This window comes from Gorilla gorilla, chromosome 16 (assembly GCF_029281585.2).
Source record: "Gorilla gorilla gorilla isolate KB3781 chromosome 16, NHGRI_mGorGor1-v2.1_pri, whole genome shotgun sequence".
NCBI lineage: Eukaryota > Metazoa > Chordata > Mammalia > Primates > Hominidae > Gorilla > Gorilla gorilla.
In genome coordinates, this window is record NC_073240.2 from 71,697,307 (window position 1) to 71,721,437 (window position 24,131).

Below are 24,131 nucleotides of genomic sequence, written 5' to 3' on the forward strand. Positions count from 1 at the left end.
GGGACTTTTCTTAAAATATAGATTCTGAAAATACAGTTTGAAAACTGACAGTTGGTGGGTGAATCTGGGCTGTAGAAGCGTTTTACTTGGTGAGAGTTTTGAAAAAAAGAAATTGAATTTATATGTCCTTACATTCAAACATATCTGCCTATGTTGTTTCTGTTATTACTTATTTCTGACTCCTCATAAAGGAATTTTGGATCTAGAAAGAATGTCAGACATCATCCAGCTCGGAGCTGCTCCTGGTAGGGAATGGGTAGTCTGGCAGAGTACCCAAGAATGGGTACTCTTAGGGGTACCCATTAAGTCATAGCATAAATATGGGGCATATTTCTGGGGTATCAATTTTACTTAGCTATTTGAGAGAACAGCCACAATGTATATATTAAAACAACTTGGAATATCTGTGAAATCAAAGGCAAAACTTGCACGGAATGTTTAAGGCAACTCACATAAGTTTCTCATTTATAGTAGTTGGCTTAGAATAATGCCTAGAGGAGCGGAGGACAGAAACCCTCATTTGCACTAGGGGTATTTCATGGGAGAAGTCCAACTCGATCACGTTTGCAATGAGGAGAGTGAGTCCCAGTGAGGCTTAGAGGGAAGGGCCTCTTCTTCCACTTTGTTGCACCCGATTTTGTCTAGCAGGGAGCCTTCATCTAGGAACACTTGCTGATTTGCTTTGATTAGTCCTACCCACATACCCATCATTTGTGTCACTGGTGAAGAAACCAGGGCTTTTAAAGGGCTCCTTTCGATTTCCAGCTTATTCCTCCCCAGAGCCGTGGCAGGGGAAGGAGGCCAGTCCCACCCAGGCCTGTCTTGAACATCATTGCAGGGAGTTTGCATCACCACTGAGATGATTAGCAAAGCCTCTTTAAACAAAATCATGACCTCAGCCTGGAGTTGGCATCTTTCCCTTCCCTGGAATCTTGACAGCTCATTTTCATAGTAAACTCACAAGGGGAAACAGCTTTTTCCATAGCTCCTGAGGATGAAACAAAAGGAAACACATTGACAAGCCATCAGGATGGACTGAGATTAGGTTGAAGGAAAAACTCAACCCTAGAAGACTTTTCCAGTATATACAAGGGTGTTGTTTGGAATCAATTGGAAATATTTTTGAGTGTGCCTGGCACTACAGCTGGAAACCAAGGACTTGGAATAAGATATTGTGGTGAAGCTGGGAAGTTGGGGCAAGGCTAAGCGTTGAAGAGGAGTAGTCCCAGCTACTCGGGAGGCTGAGGCAGGAGGATCCCTTAAGCCCAGGAGGTCGAGGCTGCAGTGAACCATGATGGCACCACTGCACTCCAGCTTGGGCAACAGAGACCCCATCTTCAAATTAAAGGAAAAAAAAAAGGGTCTGTTTTAACTGTAGGTTAAGAGGGCATTTTTATCTACTAATTTAATCATTTGTTTAAGCATGTACCAAATACCAGGACCTGTGCTACACTCAATTTTGTAAAATGCCTGAGACATGATCCATGAATACCAAGAGATGGAGGGAGCCTAGGAAAGACAGCCTTCAATAATAAGACTGTGTCTATGCACTAAATGCTGTAACAGAAATCCATACAGGGAGGCACAGCCAGTGAAAACATCCCCAAGGATGCTTTGAAGCTGACTAGAAAAGCTCACACATAAGCAGCAGGGTATAATGGAAACACGCTCACTTTATTATCAAATAGATCTGAATTCAGACTCCAGCCTTGCTGCTGCTTAGCTTCATAACCTCTCTGCTGTTCAATTTTCTTACCTGTAAAATGTTCTGAATGATCCTCACTTAATTGAGTTGGGCACACAGATCAAACTAGGTTGTTTGTGAAAAATGTCTAGCACAGACCTGGCCCAGATTAGACACTCAGTGTATGCTAGTAGATTATGATGCGGACTTCCAAGAACCTTCATACCAAGAAAGCCTTAGCCTGAATGGGAAACACAAACATTCTAGTTGCTGAGTATGTATATTGCTCCATTGTAAATTAATAAATCAGTTTTTTTCTAGATGCCATACCCTTAAAAGTTGAATCTGGTCTGCAGAAGTGTTTTGCTTCAGAGCCAACCTAATCCTGAATACACTGACAAAATGGAGGACTTCCCTGGCCAGAAACCAGCATCTTTCTATAGTTTCTTTTTTTCTTTTTCTTTTTTGAGACAGGGTCTCACAGCTGGGTGCAGTGGCTCACGCCTGTAATCCCAGCACTTTTGGAGGCCGAGGTGGGCAAATCACTTGAGGTCAGGAGTTCGAGACCAGCCTGGCCAACATGGTGAAACCCTGTCTCTACTAAAAATACAAAAAAATTAGCCAGGCTTGGTGGCGGGTGCCTGTAGTCCCAGCTACTCAGGAGGGTGAGGCAGGAAAATCGCTTGAACCCGGGAGGTGGAGGTTGCAGTGAGCCGAGATTGTGCCATTGCACTCCTGCCTGGGCGACAGAGCGAGACTTGGTCTCAATTAAAAACAAAACAAAATAAACAAAAAAAGGACCAAGAAGCAGCTTCTCTGCTCCTTCTGGAATCTCTGCCTGGTTCAGCCCGCCTGCCTCCACTTCTGCCTCCACCATGTCCATCAGGGTGACCCAGAAGTCCTACAAGATGTCCACCTCTGACCCCTGGGCCTTCAGCAGCTGCTGCTACACAAGTGGGCCCAGTGCCTGCATCAGCTACTTGAGATTCTCCCGAGTGGGCAGCAGCAGCTTCTGGGGTGGCCTGGGTGGAGGCTGGGTGGTGGGGCCAGTGGTATGGGAGGCATCACTGCTGTCATGGTCAACCAGAGCCTGCTGAGCCCTCTTAACCTGGAGGTGGACCCCAACATCCAGGCTCTACACACCCAGAGAAGGAGCAGATCAAGACCCTCAACAACAAGTTTGCCTCCTTCATAGACAAGGTATGGTTCCTGGAGCAGCAGAACAAGATGCTGGAGACCAAGTGGAGCCTCCTGCAGCAGCAGAAGATGGCTCAGAACAACAAGAACAACATGTTCCAGAGCTATATCAACAACCTTAGGTGGCAGCTGGAGACTCTGAGCCAGGAGAAGCTGAAGCTGGAGGTGGAGCTTGGCAACATGCAGGGGCTGGTGGAGGACTTCAAGAACAAATATGAGGATGAGATCAATAAGCGTACAGAGGTGGAGAATGAATTTGTCCTCATCAAGAAGGATGTGGATGAAGCTTACATGAACAAGATAGAGCTGGAGTCTTGCCTGGAAGGGCTGACTGACGAGATGGACTTCCTCAGGCAGCTGTTTGAAGAGATCTGGGAGCTGCAGTCCCACATCTCAGACATAGCTGTGGTGCTGTCCATGGACAACAGCTACTTCCTGGACATGGTCAGCATCATTGCTGAGGTCAAGGTGCAGTAGGAGGAGATTGCCAACTGCAGCCAGGCGGAGGCTGAGAGCATGCACCAGATCAAGTATGAGGAGCTGCAGACGCTGGCTGGGAAGCATGGGCATGACCTGCAGCCTATAAAGACTGAGATCTCCGAGATGAACCGGAACATCAGCTGGCTCCAGGCTGAGATTAAGGGCCTCAAAGGCCAGATGGCTTCCCTGGAGGCCACCATCACAGATGTGGAGCAGTGTGGGGAGCTGGCCATTAAGGATGCCAATGCCAAGCTGTCCGAGCTGGAGGCCTCTCTGCAATGGGCCAGGCAGGATATGGTGTGGCAGCTGCGTGAGTACCAGGAGCTCATGAATGTCAAGCTGGCCTTGGACATCAAAACTGCCACCTATAGGAAGCTGCTGGAGGGTGAGGAGAGCCGGCTGGAGTCTGAGATGCAGAACATGACTATCCATACGAAGACCACCAGCGGCTATGCAGGTGGTGTGAGCTCGACCTATGGGGACCTCACAAGCCCCGGCCTCAGCTACAGCCTGGGCTCCAGCTTTGGCTCTGGCGCAGGCTCCAGCTCCTTCAGCCGCACTGGCTCCACCAGGGCTGTGGTTGAAGAAAATTGAGACCCGTGATGGGAAGCTGGTGTCCAAGTCCTCTGACGTCCTGCCTAAGTGAACAGACGCGGCAGCCCCTCCTGTCCTCCCCCTCCTGCGGCTGCCCCAGGGCCCTGGAGGGAGGCTGCTGTGCATGATATCACAGGGAACAGGAGACCCACCTGAGGCTCAGCCCAAGCCCTCAGCCCACCCGCGGGGGAGTTTACTGCCTGGGGACACCCCTTACCCATGCCTCCAGCTACAAAACAATTCAATTGCTTTTTACATTTTTTTTTCTGTCCAAAAATAAAACCTCAGCTAGCCCTACCAACTGTCAAACAAACAAACAAACAAAACCAAAAAACAAAAAGGAGAGATGAGGTCTCACTCTGTCGCCTAGGCTCGAGTGCAGTGGAGTGATCATAACTCACTGTATCCTCAAACTCCTGGGCTCAAGCTATTTTCCTGCCTCAGCCTCCCAAGTAGCTGGGACTACAGGCGTGCCACCACACCTGGCCAGTTTAAGTTTTTTGTAGAGATAGGGTCTTTCTATGTTGTCCAGGCTGGTTTCTAACTCTTGGCCTCCCAAAGTGCTGGAATTACAGGTATATGGCATTGCACTCTGCCCTATAGTTTATTTCTAACTTCAATATGAATTAAGATAGTTATCCATAGGTGTGAGATTTTTATGAGTATTGTCCATTAATATTTATTCTTTCTTGTCTAACAATATCAATCCCCAGTTTTAGATGGCTATATGGCCACCTAATTAGTGATTACATTTCCCAGCCTGCCTTGCATATTGGTATAATCATGTAACTAAATTCTGGCCAATAGGATGTGAACAGAAAGGTTTTCTGGCCCTTCTGGGTTGTGTGTCTCTGGCTTTTTCCTCTACCCATTGGCTAAAGTGGCCTTGTCTAACCCAAGGATGGAAGTCACATGTTGAGGAGAGTTGAACCAGCAAACACGCTCTGGATTTGTTTGCTGGGCTGTAATGTGGATCATTATTTTAGAAAGAAAGAATCTCACACTTTGTCTAATAGACTGTATTTTGATATATTTTTGTCACAGACTTAACCTATATCCTACTTAATGTCTAAAGTATTAGATATTAATGCCTAATATTAATAGAAGATTGAATTATATAACACATGGAAGTACCTAGTTCAGGGCCTAGGATATAGTAGCTACTCAATAAATTGGTGTTGAATTTGAATGTAACAATTTCAACATTTATTGCATGGCAAAAGCATGCAAATTATGTGGTACGAATGATGCAGGAGTCCAAAAGGAATAGAATGTAGTTCCCCCTATTAGCATAAGAGCTCGTGTTCTAGTGGGGGAACCAGATTCTTTATTCCTTCTTCTTCTCTCCCTTCAGAAGAATAGCATTATCGGCATTATCAACGGAAGTCAGGTCATTGCTGCAGGTGGTAAAAAGAGTAGGGTTTTCTAAAAGGCCCTCAGTACTGTCTCCCACTCCCCTAAGTTTGAGGTGCTCCCCACAAAGCAACAACATCCCCAGTTTGGGTCCCACCATTTAAAGATAACGTCTTGCTCTCATAATATTAATTTCTTTGTGGCATATTATCAAATTGTTTTGACACATACTTTGGAAAGTATATTCAAGCTTTACCTGCCATTTATGTCTTGTGGAGGACTGGTTTATCAAACTGATGAGGAATGTCACAAGTTAAAAATAGATGGAGACCCTTAGCCAGGCGTGGTGGTGTGCGCCTGTAGTCCTAGCTACTCGGGAGGCCGAGGCAGGAGAATTGCTCGAACCCAGAAGGTGGAGGCTGCAGTGAGCCAAGATCACACCACTGCACTCCAGCCTGGGTGACAGAGTGAGACTCTGTCTTAAAAAGAAAAAATAGATGGGTTTTATTTTAGAGAGGTGAAAGAAGGACTAGATCTAGGCGAGTGATCAGTAACAGCAGGTATGAAAGTGATTGGTAGAACTCTAAGAAACACAGGCACAGGTACTCATTCTTTTCTTGAGGGAAAACCTAAAGAACTTACACAAAGCTGGACCACACATAGCAAGAGAGCCAGCTGCCTACTCCGGCCTGAAGGGCGAGCCCACCCTGGTCCTCCATTCCCCAGGAAGACACACAGCAGTCAATGCTTCTCCCTGATCAGGGTGAGGGCTCCATTAGGTCAGAAATTCTCAACTTAAGTTGCATGTTAGAATCTTAGAATCACCTGGGGGGCTTTTAAAAATTCTGAGGCTGGCCGGGCGCGGTGGCTCACGCCTGTAATCCCAGCACTTTGGGAGGCCGAGGCGGGCGGATCACAAGGCCAGGAGATCGAGACCATCCTGGCTAACACCGTGAAACCTCGTCTCTACTAAAAATACAAAAAATTAGCTGGGCATGGTGGCACGTGCCTGTAGTCCCAGCTACTCAGGAGGCTAAGGCAGGAGAATCGCTTGAACCCAGGAGGCAGAGGTTGCAGTGAGCTGAGATTGTACCACTGCACTCCAGCCTGGGCGACAGAGCAAGACTCCATCTCAAAAAAAAAAAAAAAAAAAAAAAATTTCTGATGCCCTACCAATTAAGTTCTGGGGTTAAGACCTAGACATCAAGCATCAGGCATTATACCTAGCTTTCAAAGCTCCCAAAATGATTCCAACATGCAGCAAAATTCAAGAACCTCTGTGTTTGGTCTTTCAAGCCATATTTTTCAGGTTCCTCCCAACAGGTCTGGAGACTCTGGCTAGTGGTTCATCTGATCTCCAGGTGCAAGTAACCAGCACAATTCAACTCCAGCATCTTCCTAGAGTTTACTGAGGGACTGGGTGACTCAAAGATGCATTTCTCATGTGCACTATTTCTTAGCAGGAGCAGGCATCAGACCAGGCTGCTGCAAACAATTGTTCAGGTTGTACACAGCACGAGGATGCTTGGCATAGGGGATAAAGGGATGAAATGACTGCCTAAACTCTGCTCACCAAGCTGTCACCCTGGCCTCAGACTTGGTGCAACTAGAGGGGAAAAGGGTAACTATTTCTAATTCTCACAAATGAGCTAAAGTGGCCCTTTGTGCCAATAGTGGCCCTGGTTCAGGCCTGCCTAAGGTAGAGGCAAAGTGAAATTCAAGGACCACGGGCATCAGAATTACTAAGGAACTTATTTAAATGTATAGTCCTGCATCTTCACTCCAGATCAAATGAGTCATATCTCTGAAGATACCGCCTAGAAATCTGTGTATTTAATAATCTCCCAAGTGGTTTCCATCAAGCTGAAGTTTGGTGGCCACTGACCGAAGGTATGGGATGGTCTTTCAATAAAAACAACAAATTGAACATCTCCTACATGCCAGGCCCATGCCACCATTCAAGGATATGAGAGCAAATAAGACCCCATCCTTTTCTCAAGTATTCTGGTCTAATAGAAGACAGACAAAAGCTGTGGGTCCCAGGAGGAGCCCAAACTATGACCTCTGCTGGAGTTCAGATATCTGGCATATTCAGAGAACCAGTTAGCAGATTCAAAAATCCCCACAGGAGGGACTGAAGCTCCTCCCAGAAGAATAGTCATCCCAGAGAAATAGGAGCCAGGCACCACAAGCCTGACTCACTAACAAAGCCTCCATTGTCAGAAAAGATGAGTGATTTGGGGGACAGAGTAGCGTCTGATATGTGTTTGCTTGCCTGTGGGCCAAGGCCCTGCTACCCAACCTCTGTGGTCATGTATCTGAGCCCCGTGGAAAGCTAGGGGGACTGTACATGAAAACTGAAAAGCCTGTTTTCCTATAACCCCTATAAACTATTTCAGCACAAGGAATATGACTTTGGGATCCCACTATCTGAGGGTGCACATCACGAGGGGAGGCATTTTTTGCCTCTGCTCAGAATAACATCTCACAGCTTTGGCACCTTCTGTGCTGCTCATCAGCTGCAGGAGGAGACTTTGGTGACTGGTGGACACAGTTGTGCCCAGGGAAGTGCCTGTAGTGCCCATTGGATAGGGTATAGTCTAGCAGAGGAGGCTGGGACAGTAAAGGAGGGACAACATGCAGACACCAGGTGGTGACTAGCTAGATTCATCTATGAAACACATATGAGACGCCCCCAGGGAATGTCCACAGATACTTGGGCAGCGTTTGAGGGGCTAGGTTTGTGTATTAATAACATTAGTGGGTAAAAGGGCTCAAGTGGAAAGAGCTCCCCCCAGAATGGGTGACAGACTCAGTTTCTCTCCATTTGTCATCACTTTTACAGCAAGAACTTGGAGCCTAATCAGGATGACTTCTAATGTGTAGCCCAGACTGCACATTCTAAAGACACCGAGAGGCCCTGAGGCATGGGCACCAGGATGGATGAGGCATTGAGAGGGAAGAGCAGGGCCCTGGAGTTCCCAAGGGGAGAGGTGTGGGTGATTTCCTTTGCCTAATTTGGAAGGCCTAGCGCATTCTGGCTCCAGGCTGCCTTTCCATCCTCATCTCATGTCCATCTTGCCCTCACTCCCTCTGCTCTGGCCATACTGAATTTCTCTTAGTTTATCTGAAGGCACCACTCTTCTGTCCTTTAAACGTGCGGTTTCAGATGCGTGACATGCTTATTCTCTCCTTTTTACCTGGCAAACTTCTAATCTTTCAGGTTTTAGCTAAGATATCACTCAGGGGAACTTTTCTGGATTTGCCAGTTTAGTGTACAGGACATTCAATGCTGTCCATAAACTCAGATGTGGAGAAAATGTAACTCTTTGGGGTGATGGAAATGGAATCTCAGTTTCAGTTTGGGTTCTTCTCAAAACTTGGGCTAGGGTCAAAATTCCAGGTGTCTGTTCATCAGTCATCTGTGTATCCGGGAATCTAGCAACTGAGATGTCCATATCATTAAGTCAGGGCTCTCTTAGCTGCTTCAATGCCAAATTTGGGGCACTAGGATCTTTGCTAGGCCCTCTATAACCCCATATGCCTAGAGTCAACACCACCAGCACAGTCATTTTCTTCCTTTTTTCTCCTGCTTCCATTCTGGAAGAAGACTTTTCCAATTCAGGGACAAGTTTCTTTCATCTTGAACTTGGGTCCTCCAGCAATCCTCCTGCCTCAGCCTCCCACAGTGCTGGGATTACAGGTGTGGGCCCCATGCCTGGCCATTTCTCTTAACCCAAATCTCTATTCTGCTTAGTGGTTACTGACTTCTTTCCCAAAACTTTGTATTAGTTTCGTAAATACAGAAAGGTTGAAATAATAATAAAATGAACATTCTTATGCACTCTACTGAATTCAAAAATCGTTAAAAATTTATCACCATCTTTTTTCACCTCTCAGTACTTCAGCCTGTCTTCTAAAGAGAAAGACATTCACCTACAAAACCACAATACCATGGTTGCATCTAACAAAACTGTTGATAGTTCTGTAAAATTATCTAATAGCGAGTTCATATTCATTTCCCCAAAATGTTTCATTGCAAGAATGTTCATTATGCTTCAGAATAAAAACCAGGATCCAATTTAGAGTCACACATTGCATTTGCTGTTTATGTCCTTCTAATTTATTTACATCTAGAATAGTCCCTTCGCCATTTTATATTGTTATTGTTGCTTCATGACATTGAATTTTTGAAGGATTCATGTCCGTTATCCTAAAGAATTTAGGCTTTTGAAAACAAAAGCCAGAGAACTCTGCCCCAGACTTTCCCTGAGGCAAGAAGTATAACCTACCTGTCTGGTTTTTTGAGGACTGAGAGTTTTCCCTGGCCATGGGACTTTCAGTGTCAAAACCAAGAAAATCCTGGGCAAGCCAAGATGAATTGGTCACCCTAGAGGCAAGGAGGTATGGACTTGGATATTTGCTTGAATGGTTGCAAGGCATAGAGTGAAACATTTTTTAAAATGAATAATCCAGTATTATGCAGCCACACTTGGTTAATAAGTAGGTTCATAGCATCCTGTGTTTATACTCTTGCAATATGCATCATATTTTTGACTCTGTTTAACGTCTGAATTTCCCAATAGATAGTAAACTCCACGAAGGCAGAGACATGTATATCTTTCTCATTACTCTAATCTCATTGTATCCCCATAGTTCTGGTACATGTAAAGTATTTATTTATTTATTTATTATTTATTTTTGAGATGGCGTCTCGCTCTGTCACCCAGGCTGGAGTGCAGTGGTGCGATCTTGGCTCACTGCAACCTCTGCCTCCGGGTTCAAGTGATTCTCCTGCCTCAGCCTCCTGAGTTGCTGTGACTACAGCCGTGTGCCACCATGCCCGGCTAATTTTTGTATTTTTAGTAGAGATGGGGTTTCACCATGTTGGCCAGGATGGTCTCCATCTCTTGATCTCGTGATCCGCCCGCTTCAGACTCCCCAATTGCCGGGATTACAGGCGTGAGCGACCACGTCTGGCCACTAAGACATGTTTAAATAGTGAGGCTGCAGCTCACTGGTAATTTCCATACCCCTGTTCACTGAGTATTATTAGGTTAGGTTTCTGCATGGAAATCTTAACAAACATTCTGTGCAACTGTCCTGGCCTTACAGATGAGACTCCAGAAGTTTAAATCATCTTCAAGATCAAATTAAGACCTTAACTTCTAAGTCCTCAGGGTCTTCATGCAGTGACTGGATATAGATAAGGGTAGAAAAATATCTGGGAATCTGGAGATACTTAACCCATTGGCTAAGCAGCACTGGACCATATACCAAGGTCCTAAGGAAATCAATCACACCTTAAGAAAATTTAATTAAATTGGACAGAAATTAACACAATTTCATTCAGTCCTTGCCTTATTCTCCAGATTTGAATCCCCCAGGGTCATTAAATGATTGGCCAAGTAGAGGTTGGGGTTAGAAAGTTGAAATAAGGTATAATTATGAACCTGGCCTGAACTCCAGATCGACTCAAGGCCAAGTCTGGCCTTTGGAAAGTCTTTGGGGTTAAAGATTTGGTAATGGACTTAATGTAGCATTGGGTACCTGATTATAGAGAATTCAAGTGGAGGCTGATGGGAACGGAATCCTGAAGGCCAAGTGCCCAAGGCTATCAAGGTCCAAGCAGAAGACAGCACATCTCAATGCCTGCTCTCTCATTCCTTTCACCCTCTTTGGAAGAAGGTCTAGTTCAGAACTGTGCTGAGTCATGTAGGCCTGCCTTTGTGACGGGAATCCTCATATCAGACACTCTCCAGAGAAAGAGGCTTGTAAGGGGCACCATGAAGTATCAAAAGAAAGACTGATAGACAAGAGCATAGAGAAGAAAAGAACTTCCTGTGAAGAAGTTTTGAAATGCATGATGAGATTTGTTTTTTTCTTCTGAGCATCAACAGAGTATTTTTTGTGTCCTTCACATCAGGGTGAAGAAGACACCAAAGTACTGTCCAGGAGATGATGGGAATGGCCATTTTTGGAGCAATTACTGTGTTCTTGGCCTATGACCTCATTTAACCCTTGCAGCAGTCCCAAGTCCCAATGATCCCAGTGAGGTATTGTTAGAAAACTAAGGCTCAGCAAAATTAAGTAACTTGCTAAAGGTTATACGGCTGGGATATGGAAGTGCATAAAGATTTATCCTCACGCTGTCAGACTCCAAATCTACGCTGTTCCCACTATCCCACCCTGCACTCTTCTGAAGATGCCATGGGCCTAGCAATCCTTAACAGTCTCAGAAGTGGGGGCATTATTAAATCCAGGTGAAAAAGACAGTCATTGCTGGCGTGCTATATGAAGGGCACTGGAAAGACTTTTGCTCCCCAATTTTCTCTACCACATCTACCACAATGCCTGCAATCTTGTCACGCATTTCTTTGAGATGAGTATTGGGGTCCTGCTTCTGAGAGCCATTCAAAGTGGACTAGTCTGATCTAGAGGTTGTGGGGTGAGGTGCTCTGTACTCCTCTCCGTCATCTCTATTTTGACACATCGCAGATGCTCCGGCAGCTCTGTTTCTGGGTATTAGCTGTGAAGTTGAGAGCAGAGTGTTTTTCCTTCTCTTTGGCTTGATTGTCTTTCACCCTTGGGGGAAAGGGAGGGGGTGCTAATGGCTTGGAGGGTGGCCAGACTATTCCATTTTGCAATCTCCAGCCACAGCTGCTAAAGAAAACTTATATTGTATTTTCATTCTGTGGGGAAAACATGTTTTGTTTTGTATTCTTGTGTAACCATGAAACATCTGGGGTAACCTTAGCTAAAACTTCCTTCCAGTGTTCTATTGGGGCTAAATGATATAGAGAAATTTTCACCTTGAAATGTAAGCTATGACAGTGTAATACGTTATTACGACATGCGCTTGGATACGTACCCAGTAGGGAGCCATCCAATTATTACAACTCAGGCCCTCTAAACTAAAATCCCTTATCCTTATGTTACATCACACTGTCCCTTATAAATGGTCAGGGCCAAGAAAATGATATTTGGTCACTCAAAATTGGGGAAACACTGTGAGGGCTTAGGCAGAACTCTTCAATGCTTTCAACTGGTGGCTCTCAAAATTGAGCGTGCATCAGAATCACCCAAAGGGCTTGTTGAAACTCAGATTTCTGGCTCCCATTCTCAGAGTTTCTGACTCAGTAGGTCTAGGGTAGAGCCTGAGAATTTGCTTTTCTACCAAGTTCCCGGGTGATGCTGATGCAACTGGTCTGGGGACCATAAGAATCTCAGCTTTAAACTTGGGTCACCCCAAATGTGGAACTGAATACAATATACAGGAGAGGCAAAAACTATATACAGTGACAAGCTTCAGTGTCATGCTTTGTTTCATTTTTCTAAATAGGTAAGAGCTGATGCTAAGATGAGATAATCCCATCTAATCATTGCGGGTGGTAGTACAAGTTAGTATAAACATTTTAGAAAACAAATTGGCAGTAAATAAATATTTGTAGGCATTGATCCCACTTCTAGGTACCTCTAATAAAATAATCAGAAATAAGCACAAAGATTAAAGTACAGGGATGTCTATTGCAGCTTTATGTAAAATGATAGATACTTGGAAATCACATGAATATTCAGTAGTTTATCAATTATAATAATATCTCTACAGTGGAGTATTATGCCACCATTAAAGTAATTGGAGAAAAAATTTTAATGATAAAAATAAATGTTTATGATAGATTATTATAATATATGAAAAGCTCAGGTCACAGAGCTATATTTATCATTTATCAACTATATAATACATATATACTTCTACAAACAGCATATCAACTAAGGAAACACACTGACATGTTAACAGTGATGATTTCTAGATAGTATTATATTTGTTCTATAGATGCCATTCACTTCTTCCCCGTCTAATCTTCTAAAATAATCTATCCCACTCAAAGCCTCCCCTCTTCTGGAAGGAGCTTCTTAGACTGCCATATTTAAACCAAATGATCCCACCCTTTCAGTGGTAGGCGATTGGCTGCAGGGACATGTGATCCAAGGTGAACCTACTAGTGAGTGTCTATCAAACACTGTACTGCTAAACCCAGAAACTAGGGCTAGACAGCTGTGGGATGTACATATATTTAAGTAGGGCTGGTGGGCATTTTAGGCTGTGTGCAAGCAGAGGAGGCTACTACAGATCCGCTGCTTTATCAGCGATTACTGTCAGTACAATACAGGCCCAGGAGCTGAGCAGCACACACATGCAGCAGCCCACCCACACAGGCACAAATCCTTCTTAAAAAGCAGGCAATGGGGAGAGGTTGTAAATATTAAACTGTAATACCCTTGTCCCTGTTATGCTTCCAATATTCTCCCTTTTTGCCTTGAGCTAGTGAAAGTGGGTTTCTCTTCTTTGCAATTGCGTCCTAAATTAACAGGTGATTTTTATTTGCTTATTTGTGTGTGTTTGCTTTTTTAAAATCAACTTCCCACACTGAGTTTATTACTGATTTTATTAACAGAAAAATATTAAAATTAAAATCTTGAGCTGCAGCTAAAAAAAAAAAATTATTTAGTGCAAAGTTTCCTATTTGCTCACTAGCCCCTACATCCAGACCCTCTTATTTCTGACACTCTGAGCTTCAGAAACTGAGAGATTTTCTTTGGTTTCTTTCAGTTTGGTACAAAATCCAGAGGACAATTTAAGTTTGGAATGTGTCCAAGCAAAATTCTTTTTCTGTACTGAGCTAAGAGGATTCCAACAGCAAAGACTGATGCAGAATAAAAGATATAGAGCATGGTTTTCTCCATTGATTTATAAACATGAAGATTGGAATGGATGAGTCATCAGCAAATTGAATTGGGAGGGATTGCTGCAGAGCAGCCCACACTTTGTCATAAAAATTCTGCTGCAGTATCACACTAGCTCAACTGTGGTTTACCATTTTTAGAAACATGAGCAAATGCACTATAGTTGGTTACCACTTTTCTGTGACACTTGAGGTTCATGTGAAGTTGTATCAATCCCAAAGAGTGATACACTTCAAGACAGGACCATTTGGTATAAGCAGTAGGTAATTGTTTTTGTTTTGTTTTGAGATGGAGTTTTGCTCTTATTGCCAAGGCTGTAGAGCAATGGCGTGATCTTGGCTCACCAAAACCTCCGCCTCCTGGGTTCAAGCGATTCTCCTGCCTCAGCCTCCCGAGTAGCTGGGATTACAGGCATGTGCCACCACGCCCGGCTAATTTTGTATTTTTAGTAGAGACAGGGTTTCTCCATGTTGGTCATTCTGGTCTCAAACTCCTGACCTCAGGTGATTTGCCCGCCTAGGCCGCCCAAAGTGTTGGGATTACAGGCGTGAGCCACCGTGCCCAGCCAGCAGTAGGTAATTCTTAACCCTTTCAAGGTCATCATCTCAATTTCTTCCCCACTGGGAATCAAATTGTAACTAAAAAATGATTGCAACTTATTTTAAGAATTTCTAGATATGCTGTAAGATATTTGAGGGCAGGGACTGATTCTGCCATGCTTAGTTTTTTTTTTTTTTTTTTTTTAAGTATTTATTGATCATTCTTGGGTGTTTCTCGGAGAGGGGGATTTGGCAGGGTCATAGGACAATAGTGGAGCGAAGGTCAGCAGATAAACATGTGAACAAGGGTCTGTGGTTTTCCTAGGCAGAGGACCCTGCGGCCTTCCGCAGTGTTTGTGTCTCTGGGTACTTGAGATTAGGGAGTGGTGGTGATGACTCTTAATGAGTATGCTGCCTTCAAGCATCTGTTTAACAAAGCACATCTTGCACCGCCCTTAATCCACTTAACCCTGAGTGGACACAGCACATGTTTCAGAGAGCACGGGGTTGGGGGTAAGGTTATAGATGAACAGCATCCCAAGGCAGAAGAATTTTTCCTAATACAGAACAAAATGGAATCTCCCATGTCTACTTCTTTCTACACAGACACAGCAACAATCTGATCTCTCTTTCCTTTCCCCACATTTCCCCCCTCTCTACTCGACAAAACCCCCATCGTCATCATGGCCCGCTCTCAATGAGCTGTTGGGCACACCTCCCAGACGGGGTGGCGGCTGGGCAGAAGGGCTCCTCACTTCCCAGACGGGGCGGCCGGGCAGAGGCGCCCCCCACCTCCCGAACGGGGCGGCTGGCCGGGCGGGGGCTGCCCCCCACCTCCTGGGCGGGGCGGCTGCCGGGCGGAGACGCTCCTCACTTCCCAGACGGGGCGGCTGCTGGGCGGAGGGGCTCCTCACCTCCCAGACGGGGCGGCCGGGCAGAGACGCTCCTCACCTCCCAGACGGGGTGGTGGCGGGGCAGAGACACTCCTCACATCCCAGACGGGGCGGGGGGGCAGAGGCGCTCCCCACATCTCAGACGATGGGCGGCCGGGCAGAGACGCTCCTCACTTCCTAGACGGGATGGCGGCCGGGAAGAGGCGCTCCTCACTTCCTAGACGGGATGGCGGCTGGGAAGAGGCGCTCCTTACTTCCCAGACTGGGCGGCCGGGCAGAGGGGCTCCTCACATCCCAGACGATGGGCGCCCAGGCAGAGACGCTCCTCACTTCCCAGACTGGGCGGCCGGGCAGAGGGGCTCCTCACATCCCAGACGATGGGCGCCCAGGCAGAGACGCTCCTCACTTCCCAGACGGGGTGGCAGCTGGGCACAGGCTGCAATCTGGGCACTTTGGGAGGCCAAGGCAGGCGGCTGGGAGGTGGAGGTTGTAGCAAGCCGAGATCACGCCACTGCACTCCAGCCTGGGCAAGATTGAGCACTGAGTGAGCGAGACTCCGTCTGCAATCCCGGCACCTCGGGAGGCCCAGGCGGGCAGATCACTCACGGTCAGGAGCTGGAGACCAGCCCGGCCAACACGGCGAAACCCTGTCTCCACCAAAAAATACAAAAACCAGTCAGGCGTGGCAGCGCGCGCCTGCAATCCCAGGCACTCGGCAGGCTGAGGCAGGAGAATCAGGCAGGGAGGTTGCAGTGAGCCGAGATTGCGGCAGCACAGTCTAGCCTCGGCTCGGCATCAGAGGGAGACCGTGGAAAGTGGGAGACGGAGACGTAGGGGAGAGGGAGAGGAGGAGGGGGAGGGGGAGGGGGAGGGAGAGGTGCTTAGTTTTATCCCTGGTTTGTTGAATGACTGAAAAAACATTCATATTGGTGCTAAGAGATGAGCCTAGGGAATAAGTGCTTGGGAAGTAACTTTCCAAAGGGTCCGGTTCTGGGACTGGGTTTAGAAGCTTGAGATGATGTCGAAGATAAAGTTGTGATATGCTTTAGGGTTTCCAAAAAGTGTGTGTTCTAAAAAGATGAGAAAATTGTCAAGAAGGAGAAATTGCTGGCATTTTTAAAAAAGAGGAAATTGAGACCAGACAAGTTCCATAGGCAGCATCTCAGAAAGCTCTCATATCCACTGAGGAGAGTGATTTGCATGTACAGCCATGGAGACCCTAGAGAGAAAGAGGACGTTTTCTCCAAGAGATTCCAAGACTTGTGAGAGAAACGACTCTGGCTCAAAATATCTTATAAACTTGACATAACTTTTATTTTATTTTATTTTTTTTATTTTTATTTTTTTAGATGGAGTCTCACTCTGTCGCCTAGGCTGGAGTGCCGTGGTGCGATCTCGGCTCACTGCAACCTCCACCTCCCAGGTTCAAGCAATTCTCTGCCTCAGCATCCTGAGTAGCTGGGATTATAGGTGCCCGCCACCATGCCCAGCTCATTTTTGTATTTTTAGTAGAGGTGGGGTTTCACCATCTTGGCCAGGCTGGTCTTGAATTCCTGACCTCAAGTGATCCACCCGCCTTGGCCTCCCAAAGTGTTGGGATTACAGGAGTGAGCCACCTTGCCCAGCCAACTTGACGTAACTTTTAAAGATGGATTGCCAAGCTGAGGTAAGTCTACACTTTCAGTTGACATAATTTTGTGTAACAATTATACTCTGCTATCCCCTCACTGAACTAAAACATCATATACGGTCAAAATACTAACTAAAGCTATTATACAAGAATGAAAAACTGAGGGTCATGGTGAGGAGGGAACAGGAAAATAGTGATTGCCTTTTCCTTAGGGAGTCTTTACCACTAGTGTATCAGGTAGTGCTTGCTGCATGACAAACAACCCCACAATTTAATGGCCTAAAATACAACCATTGATTCATCTTACAGTTGCATGGGCTGACTGGGCAGCTCTTCTCTCTGGGCATGCTTGGCGGATTTGCTGGACTTCCTCATGCTTCTCTGGTCAGCTGGCATGTTGGAGGCAGCCAGATGATCTAGAATGACTTCCTTCATGTGTCTGACAGTCGGAGGGCTCTTTGCAAGGGGCCAGCTGCTTCTCCACATGGAGTCTCCTCCATAGTGGGCTAGCTTGAACTCAGTCACATGGTAGTCCTAGAGTTCCAAACACAGCAAGAGGACAAGCCCAGGGCTCAAGCACTTCTAAAGCCTCAGTTTATATTACCTTTACTAATGTCCTATTGGTGAAAGTAAGTCACATGACCAAACTAAAGTCAAGAAGTGGAGAAATAGATTTTACCACTTGATGGGAGTGGAAGAATCTTTGGCTATTTTTACAATCTACTGCAACTAGGTGGTAGGCTTAGTAAAGAAATAAACCAATAGGTACATGGAACTGTAGAAAGGGATTGAGATGTCAAGGATACAGTCCTTGACTGTAGAAACTCTACATTTCCTGGGTGTTGTTAGCAAACCAGTGTGTGAATGTCCTTTAGTCCAGCTAGGGAACCTTCTGTTTGGGGATTTCCCTGGGTTATGTTATCTTAGAGCCCAACATAACTTTTGAGACTCTGATCAGAACTGCAAACGCCATCTTGGAACAATCCTGGAAGTGTTCTAGATGTCTGGGATCCTTCTGTTCTGACACTAATGAGGGAGGGATGAGCTCCCTGGAATATCTGCAAACCCATCCCTGCTGGTTCAGGTGAGAAAGAGGATCTACCTTTTCTTCTCAAAGACAGGGATTAAGAGCCAGGAGGTACAAAGGGCAGGTGGGTGGGCAGCAATGATAGAATAGGCTAGTTATTTGAACTGGGATCAAGAAAAGGAAGGATATAAATAGTAAGCCTGCTCCAAGAGGGAAGCAATCAAATTGATAATTTGATAATAAGCTGGAGACTATGACCTGGAGACAAGTTGAGGAACATTTAAAGGGCAGGTGGAAGAAGTTTGACAGTCTTTTGAAGCGGTTTGCATTTTTTGGTTTTTAGATGACAAGCTACAGAAAATTCAATCTCAGCTCTGCCACTAATCAGTTATGTGAATATGGACAAATTGCCTCAGTTAATTTCCTCATTGACAAAATGAGGCATTTTAACTGGAAGATTTTTCCAGCTATAACACCTTCAGGGAATCTAGAAAAAGAAGAAAAGGACTGACATATATGTGAAAGGAATAAGTCTACATGAGGAGGAATCCCCTTCAGAAAGCATTGGAACAAGTACTGAGGAAGATTTTCAATCTCTAAAGCTTTAAAAACATGATAGATCCCAATCATTCTTCAACAAATATTAACTGAACTACATGCCAGGCATTGTAGACAGAGCAGTCAGCGAACAACAGCAGCATGCCCCTGTGGGGCTTACAGGATTGTTTGAGTTTGATCAAATGGTTCTAGACGATTTCACTAAGTAAGAGTTGCAAGCACATCCAGCTTCATTATTCGGTCATTTCTGATGAAGAGTGGGATCAATTTTGCCAGAAATGGAGACATTGGATTGCTAAGACAATTTGCAGGCGGGGATTATACCAGATAACTTCTCTGATCTTCAGTTTCTTCATTTACAAAATAAAAAGTGTGAACCAGACCATCCCTAAAGTTCCATTCAGCTCCAAAATTCCAATTCGGCTGCCCAGCAGTTCTTAGGTGCTTTAGCTCAGCAACTCCATCTAGTGTCTCTGTGAAATGAACTTAGAAAACATCCAGTGTACTAACTATTGACTAAAATGAGAGGCCACAAAAGAGACTGGACATAACTAAAGGCAGGGCTTGGAATCAAGATATATGGGTAAGGGGTTGATGGGTTATAAGTCATATTTAACATGATGTTTACAATGTGTCAGGCGCTGTTCTAAGTGGTTAGCATACATTTAATTCTCACAACAAACCTATGATCGAGGAACTAAAAACAGCCGTACTTTACAGATGAGGGAACGGCCCAAAAAGGCAAAGTAACCTGCCTAGTAATTGGCAGAACTAGAATGGAAGCCTAGGTAGTGTGTTACAAAGTCCATCCTCTTAGGCAATATCCTTTCCTGCCTCTAGCTAAGAGTTATGGAACACTTACCATGTGCCCAGCAGTGTTCTAGGTTTTTCATATTGTAATCTTCTCAGCAGAAATATGTTGTAGGTACTAAAATCACAATTTTGCATGGGAGTAGACTCAGGCCCAGAGAGATAATGTAATTTATCTAAGTACACTATAGCCGATAAGTGTCTTGGAGCCTAGATTGGAACTTCGGTATTCAGCCAGGGTGAAAGAAGCATCCAGGCTGTTGCCATGTCCCAATAATTTTTTCTCCCACTTTCCTAAATGTCACCGATCATGATTCTTGGTACATAAAGGGAAGATGCAAGCAGCAAGTGCTAGACAGTTTCTTTCTTTTTTCTTTTTTTTTAGTGGATTATCTGCAGAGCCAACTCTTGAATATTCAGAAGTTAATTCGATTAATGGATAAGACAGGCTTAGATGCATGTTCTTGGTCTCTCCAGCTTCTCATTTTCGATCACTTTTGCCAGGTAAATAATGAAGACTTTAAGTGCCACAGGAAGTCTAAAAACTCTCCTTTAGGGATCCTACATCATGGTTTCAACGATCACTTTCATGTAAATGCCTCTGAAAGCTACATCTCTATACCTCACCACTCGAATTGCCTGAGAAACACATCTGCTTTCCTGTTTCATTATCTTCTGAAACTCAACATTCAGTATTCATTTAGCAAATGCTTGTAAAACCTTACCATGTAGGAAGAACATTTGGAAACCCCTTAGACCCTTAGAACAGTGCTTGGCACAGTGAACTACTGTCTTTACCTTCAGGCTGTGTAGAGTCTAGTGGGGGAGATTAGTAAACAGTCACAACACAAGGTGATAAATGCCATGATGGGCTATGCATGACATGCTTTGGTAGTATGCAGTGACATTTCATCCAGTCTTCAGAGAGGGTAAGGGTAGGGTCAGGGTAGGTTTCTCAAGCAACTCATTTCTAAAATTGAAATCAGCACCTTTCTCCCCAGACTGGCTCCTTCTTATGTCTACTAATAGTACTGCCAGTTCTTGTTACCCACACTTGAAAACTCAGTCATTGTTTACTCTTTCCTTGTTCACAAATCCGTAAAGTAACCACCATGTCCAGTCAATTCTTCCTTTTCTATCTTCTCCATTTTTTGCCTTTCCTCACTCTAGGTCAATATTTTACCTTCTCAAGCCAGGACTATTGCAAAGGCATGCCATCTCTAACAAATTTAATCCATTCCAATTCTTCCTGCGCTATGCTCCAGATTCATTTGCCTAACATACTTTCCTGACCCCAAATCTGAAAAGTTCATTCAGTGCCCAAAGGTTAAAGGCCATTCCGCTTGTTCTGGCAACATTCTGCTTGTCTATCTGAATCTTTCAGAACTCCTTTGTAAATCTTCAGTCTAATGATGCCACTCTCCTTCTCACTCATCCTTTGCTTTTTATGCATCCGTGTCTCTACTGACTTTTTCTGGGCTTTCAGTTCTTCCTGTTGGTTTTTAAAGCATATTTGTATCCTCTCTCTCCTTAAAGGACCATTACAATTCCACCTATTTTGTGAAGCCTACCTTAAGAAACTACAGAATTTATTGCTTGAACTATCATTTGGCAAAATAATAGTGTATTGCTTTTTCTTTAACATGCTTTATAAAGGTATAATTTACATACAACTATTAATACAATGTATGTATTAATGTAACCCTCATCACATTGGGGTATAAAACATTCCATCTCCCCTAAACATTTCCTTGCGTACTTTTGCAGGGAATGTTTCCCTGCCCTAGTCCCAAGCAACCACTGATGGGTTCCTTTCTGTCACTATAGATTTGACTTTTTCTTTTCTAGAATTTTATACAAATAGAAATATAGAATGTGTACTTTTATGTGTGCCTGGATTTTTTTCACTCAGCATAATACTTTCAAAATTAATCCAGGTTGTTTTGTATATGTTTGTTTTATTTCTAAGATAATTTCATTATTTGGATATACTTCAATTTCCTTATGCACTCACCTGTTGATGGACATTTGAGTTTTCAGATTTTGGCTCTTATGAGGATTTGTGTAAAAGTCTTTGTGTGGACATGTATTTTCTCTTGGGAAAGTACCCAGGAGTGAAATTGTTTGGTTGAATGATATGGGTATGTTACCTTCATGAAAGTTTACCACATTGTTTTCCAAAGTGCTTGTAGTATTTTGTATTACTACCAGCAATGTAGGAGAGTTCCAGTTGCCATTGCTCTCCAACACTTTGTTATTTTAAATTCTTTGCGGCCGGACGCGGTGGCTCACGCCTGTAATCCCAGCACTTTGGGAGGCTGAGGCAGGTGGATCACGAGGTCAGGAGATTGAGACCATCCTGGCTAACACGGTGAAACCCCGTCTCTACTAAAAATATGAAAACAAAATTAGCCGGGTGTGGTGGCGGGCGCCTGTAGTCCCAGCTACTCGGGAGGCTGAGGTGGGAGAATGGCGTGAACCCGGGAGGCAGTTTGCAGGGAGCCGAGCTTGCAGCAAGCCAAAATCGCGCCACTGCACTCCAGCCTGGGCGACAGAGTGAGACTCTGTCTCAAAATAAATACATACATAAATAAATAAATTCTTTGCATTTTTCATATTGTAAATGAAACCAGTTTTTTTTATCTCAGTTTCCAATTGTTCATTGTTAGCATATAGAAATAAAGTTGATTTTTGCACATTTAGTTTGCTAAACTGACTTATTGGTTCTAGTAGCTTTTTAATAGATTTCTTAGGAGGTTCTACGTACATAATCATATCATCTCTAAAAAAAGGACAACCTTATTTCCTCCTTTTAAACATCTATGCATTTTGTTTTGCCATTTCTTCCTTTTTGCCTTCTTTCCTTTTTTTCCCCTTGCCTTTATTGCACCAACTAGGATCTTCAGTATGATGTTGAATAAAAGTATTGAAGAATGGACATCCTCACATTTTTCCTGATCTAGGGATAAAGACTGTAAGGGAACATTAACTATGGATTTAGTGGCATACATTCATGGCTGCTATTAGGTGAAAAAAGTAAATTCCTTTCTATTCTTAGTTTGTTGGTAGGTTTTTATCATAAATAGATGTTGACTTTTGTCAAATGTTTTTTAAATCTAGTAAGATGAAGGTGACATGATTTTTCTCTTTCGTTCTCTTAATATGGTGAATTACATTGATTGGTTGTTGAATGTGAAACCAGCCTTGTGTGGCTGAGCTAAACTGTACTTAGATGTGATGTATTATTTGTCTAATATATTGCAGGATATGTTTGCTAATAGTTTGTTAAGATACACATATAACTTCACAAGGGATGTTGGTTTATAATTTCTCTTCTTGCAATGTCTTTGCCTAGTTTTGGTAATAGGTTAATGCTGAACTCATGAGATGGGAAGTGTTCTCTAGTCCTTTTCTCTTGGAAGAGCTTGTATAAGATTGGTATTCTTTCTTATGTTGTTTGACAGAATTTGAAAGTGAAGTCGTCTGGGCCTAGAGTTTTCTTTGTGGAAAGGATTATAATTACAAATTCAATTCCTTTAACAGATATAGGCGCTTCAGACTTTCTGTTTCTCCTTGTGCCAGTTTCGATAGCTTGTCTGCTTTAGCTCTAGAATTTCCATTTGGTTCTTTTTTTAGTTTCCATCTCTCTGTTGAGATTCCTCGTGTCTCTTCATTATGACTACATTTTCCTCTTGGAATATATTTATAATAACTGCTTTAAAGTTCTTGTCTGCCAGTTCCAACTTCTGGTCATCTTGGGGTTGGTTTCTATTGATTCCTTTTTGTCTTGATATTAGGTCACACTTTCTAATTTCTTCACATGACTAGTAATTTTAAATTATACTGGACATTTTGGATGACAAATTGTTAACTTCTTCCTAAACACTTGAATTTTGTTTTAACAGCTGGTTAACTTGGCTGGACTCAAACTCCAAACTCCATTTCCACTGTGATGAGTAGCAGCTAAGCTAAGGCTTGCAACCGTTGTTTTATGCCGGGCCCCCAGAGGTCACAACACAGGCATAGCTCATGATTAGTCGGAGATTTGGGTGGAGTTTATGAGATTTGGGGTCTCCTCCCCTCTGGCTTCCTCTTTTCCATGACTTGCCCCATCACTTTTCACTCTGGCAGCACTGAATTCCTACCTCTGATTCCTTAGGCCAGTAAGCCTGCAGCTTTCCAGAAGTCCCACAGAGGAATATTTTTGACTGAATAAGCTTTACATTCACATACTCTTGACATGTCTCTCTTCTCTCACCTAAAGTCCAATGATTTTTTAAACTTACTTTTCCAAGTAAGTTTAAGAAATAAATACTGGCAGATAATTAAACCAGTCATAAGAACACATTTAAAATAGAATTTAAGCCCAGAATAAAACAAAAATTCCAGATTGTAGCCTCTGATACCGTAACATGGTCTGGTCCTATATACCATTCCAACTTCCTCTCTTACCATTCTTTGCCTCATTCATTATCTCTAGCCACCCTAGTCTTCTTACTGTTCCTCAGACACACCAGAGCAACTGCTGTTCCTATCACCTGGAATTCTCTTCCCTCAGATCATTGCGTGGTCACTCCTTCTGATATCCAGGTCTCTGATCATATATGCTCTCGTCAGA

General features: G+C 44.0%; 1 protein-coding gene and 1 pseudogene across 1 annotated transcript in view; both read left to right on the forward strand.

Annotated features, from left to right (window-relative positions):
* Nucleotides 1-24,131, forward strand: part of LRRC49 (leucine rich repeat containing 49) — a 198,132-nt gene that overhangs the window by 3,013 nt on the left and 170,988 nt on the right. Inside the window, exon 2 of the mRNA XM_063698671.1 lies at nt 16,838-17,154. Coding sequence (XP_063554741.1) covers nt 17,137-17,154 — 18 coding nt within the window. The 5' untranslated portion in view covers nt 16,838-17,136. The remainder of the gene's footprint in view (nt 1-16,837; nt 17,155-24,131) is intronic.
* On the forward strand, nt 2,545-4,007 carry LOC101130600 (keratin, type II cytoskeletal 8-like; annotated as a pseudogene).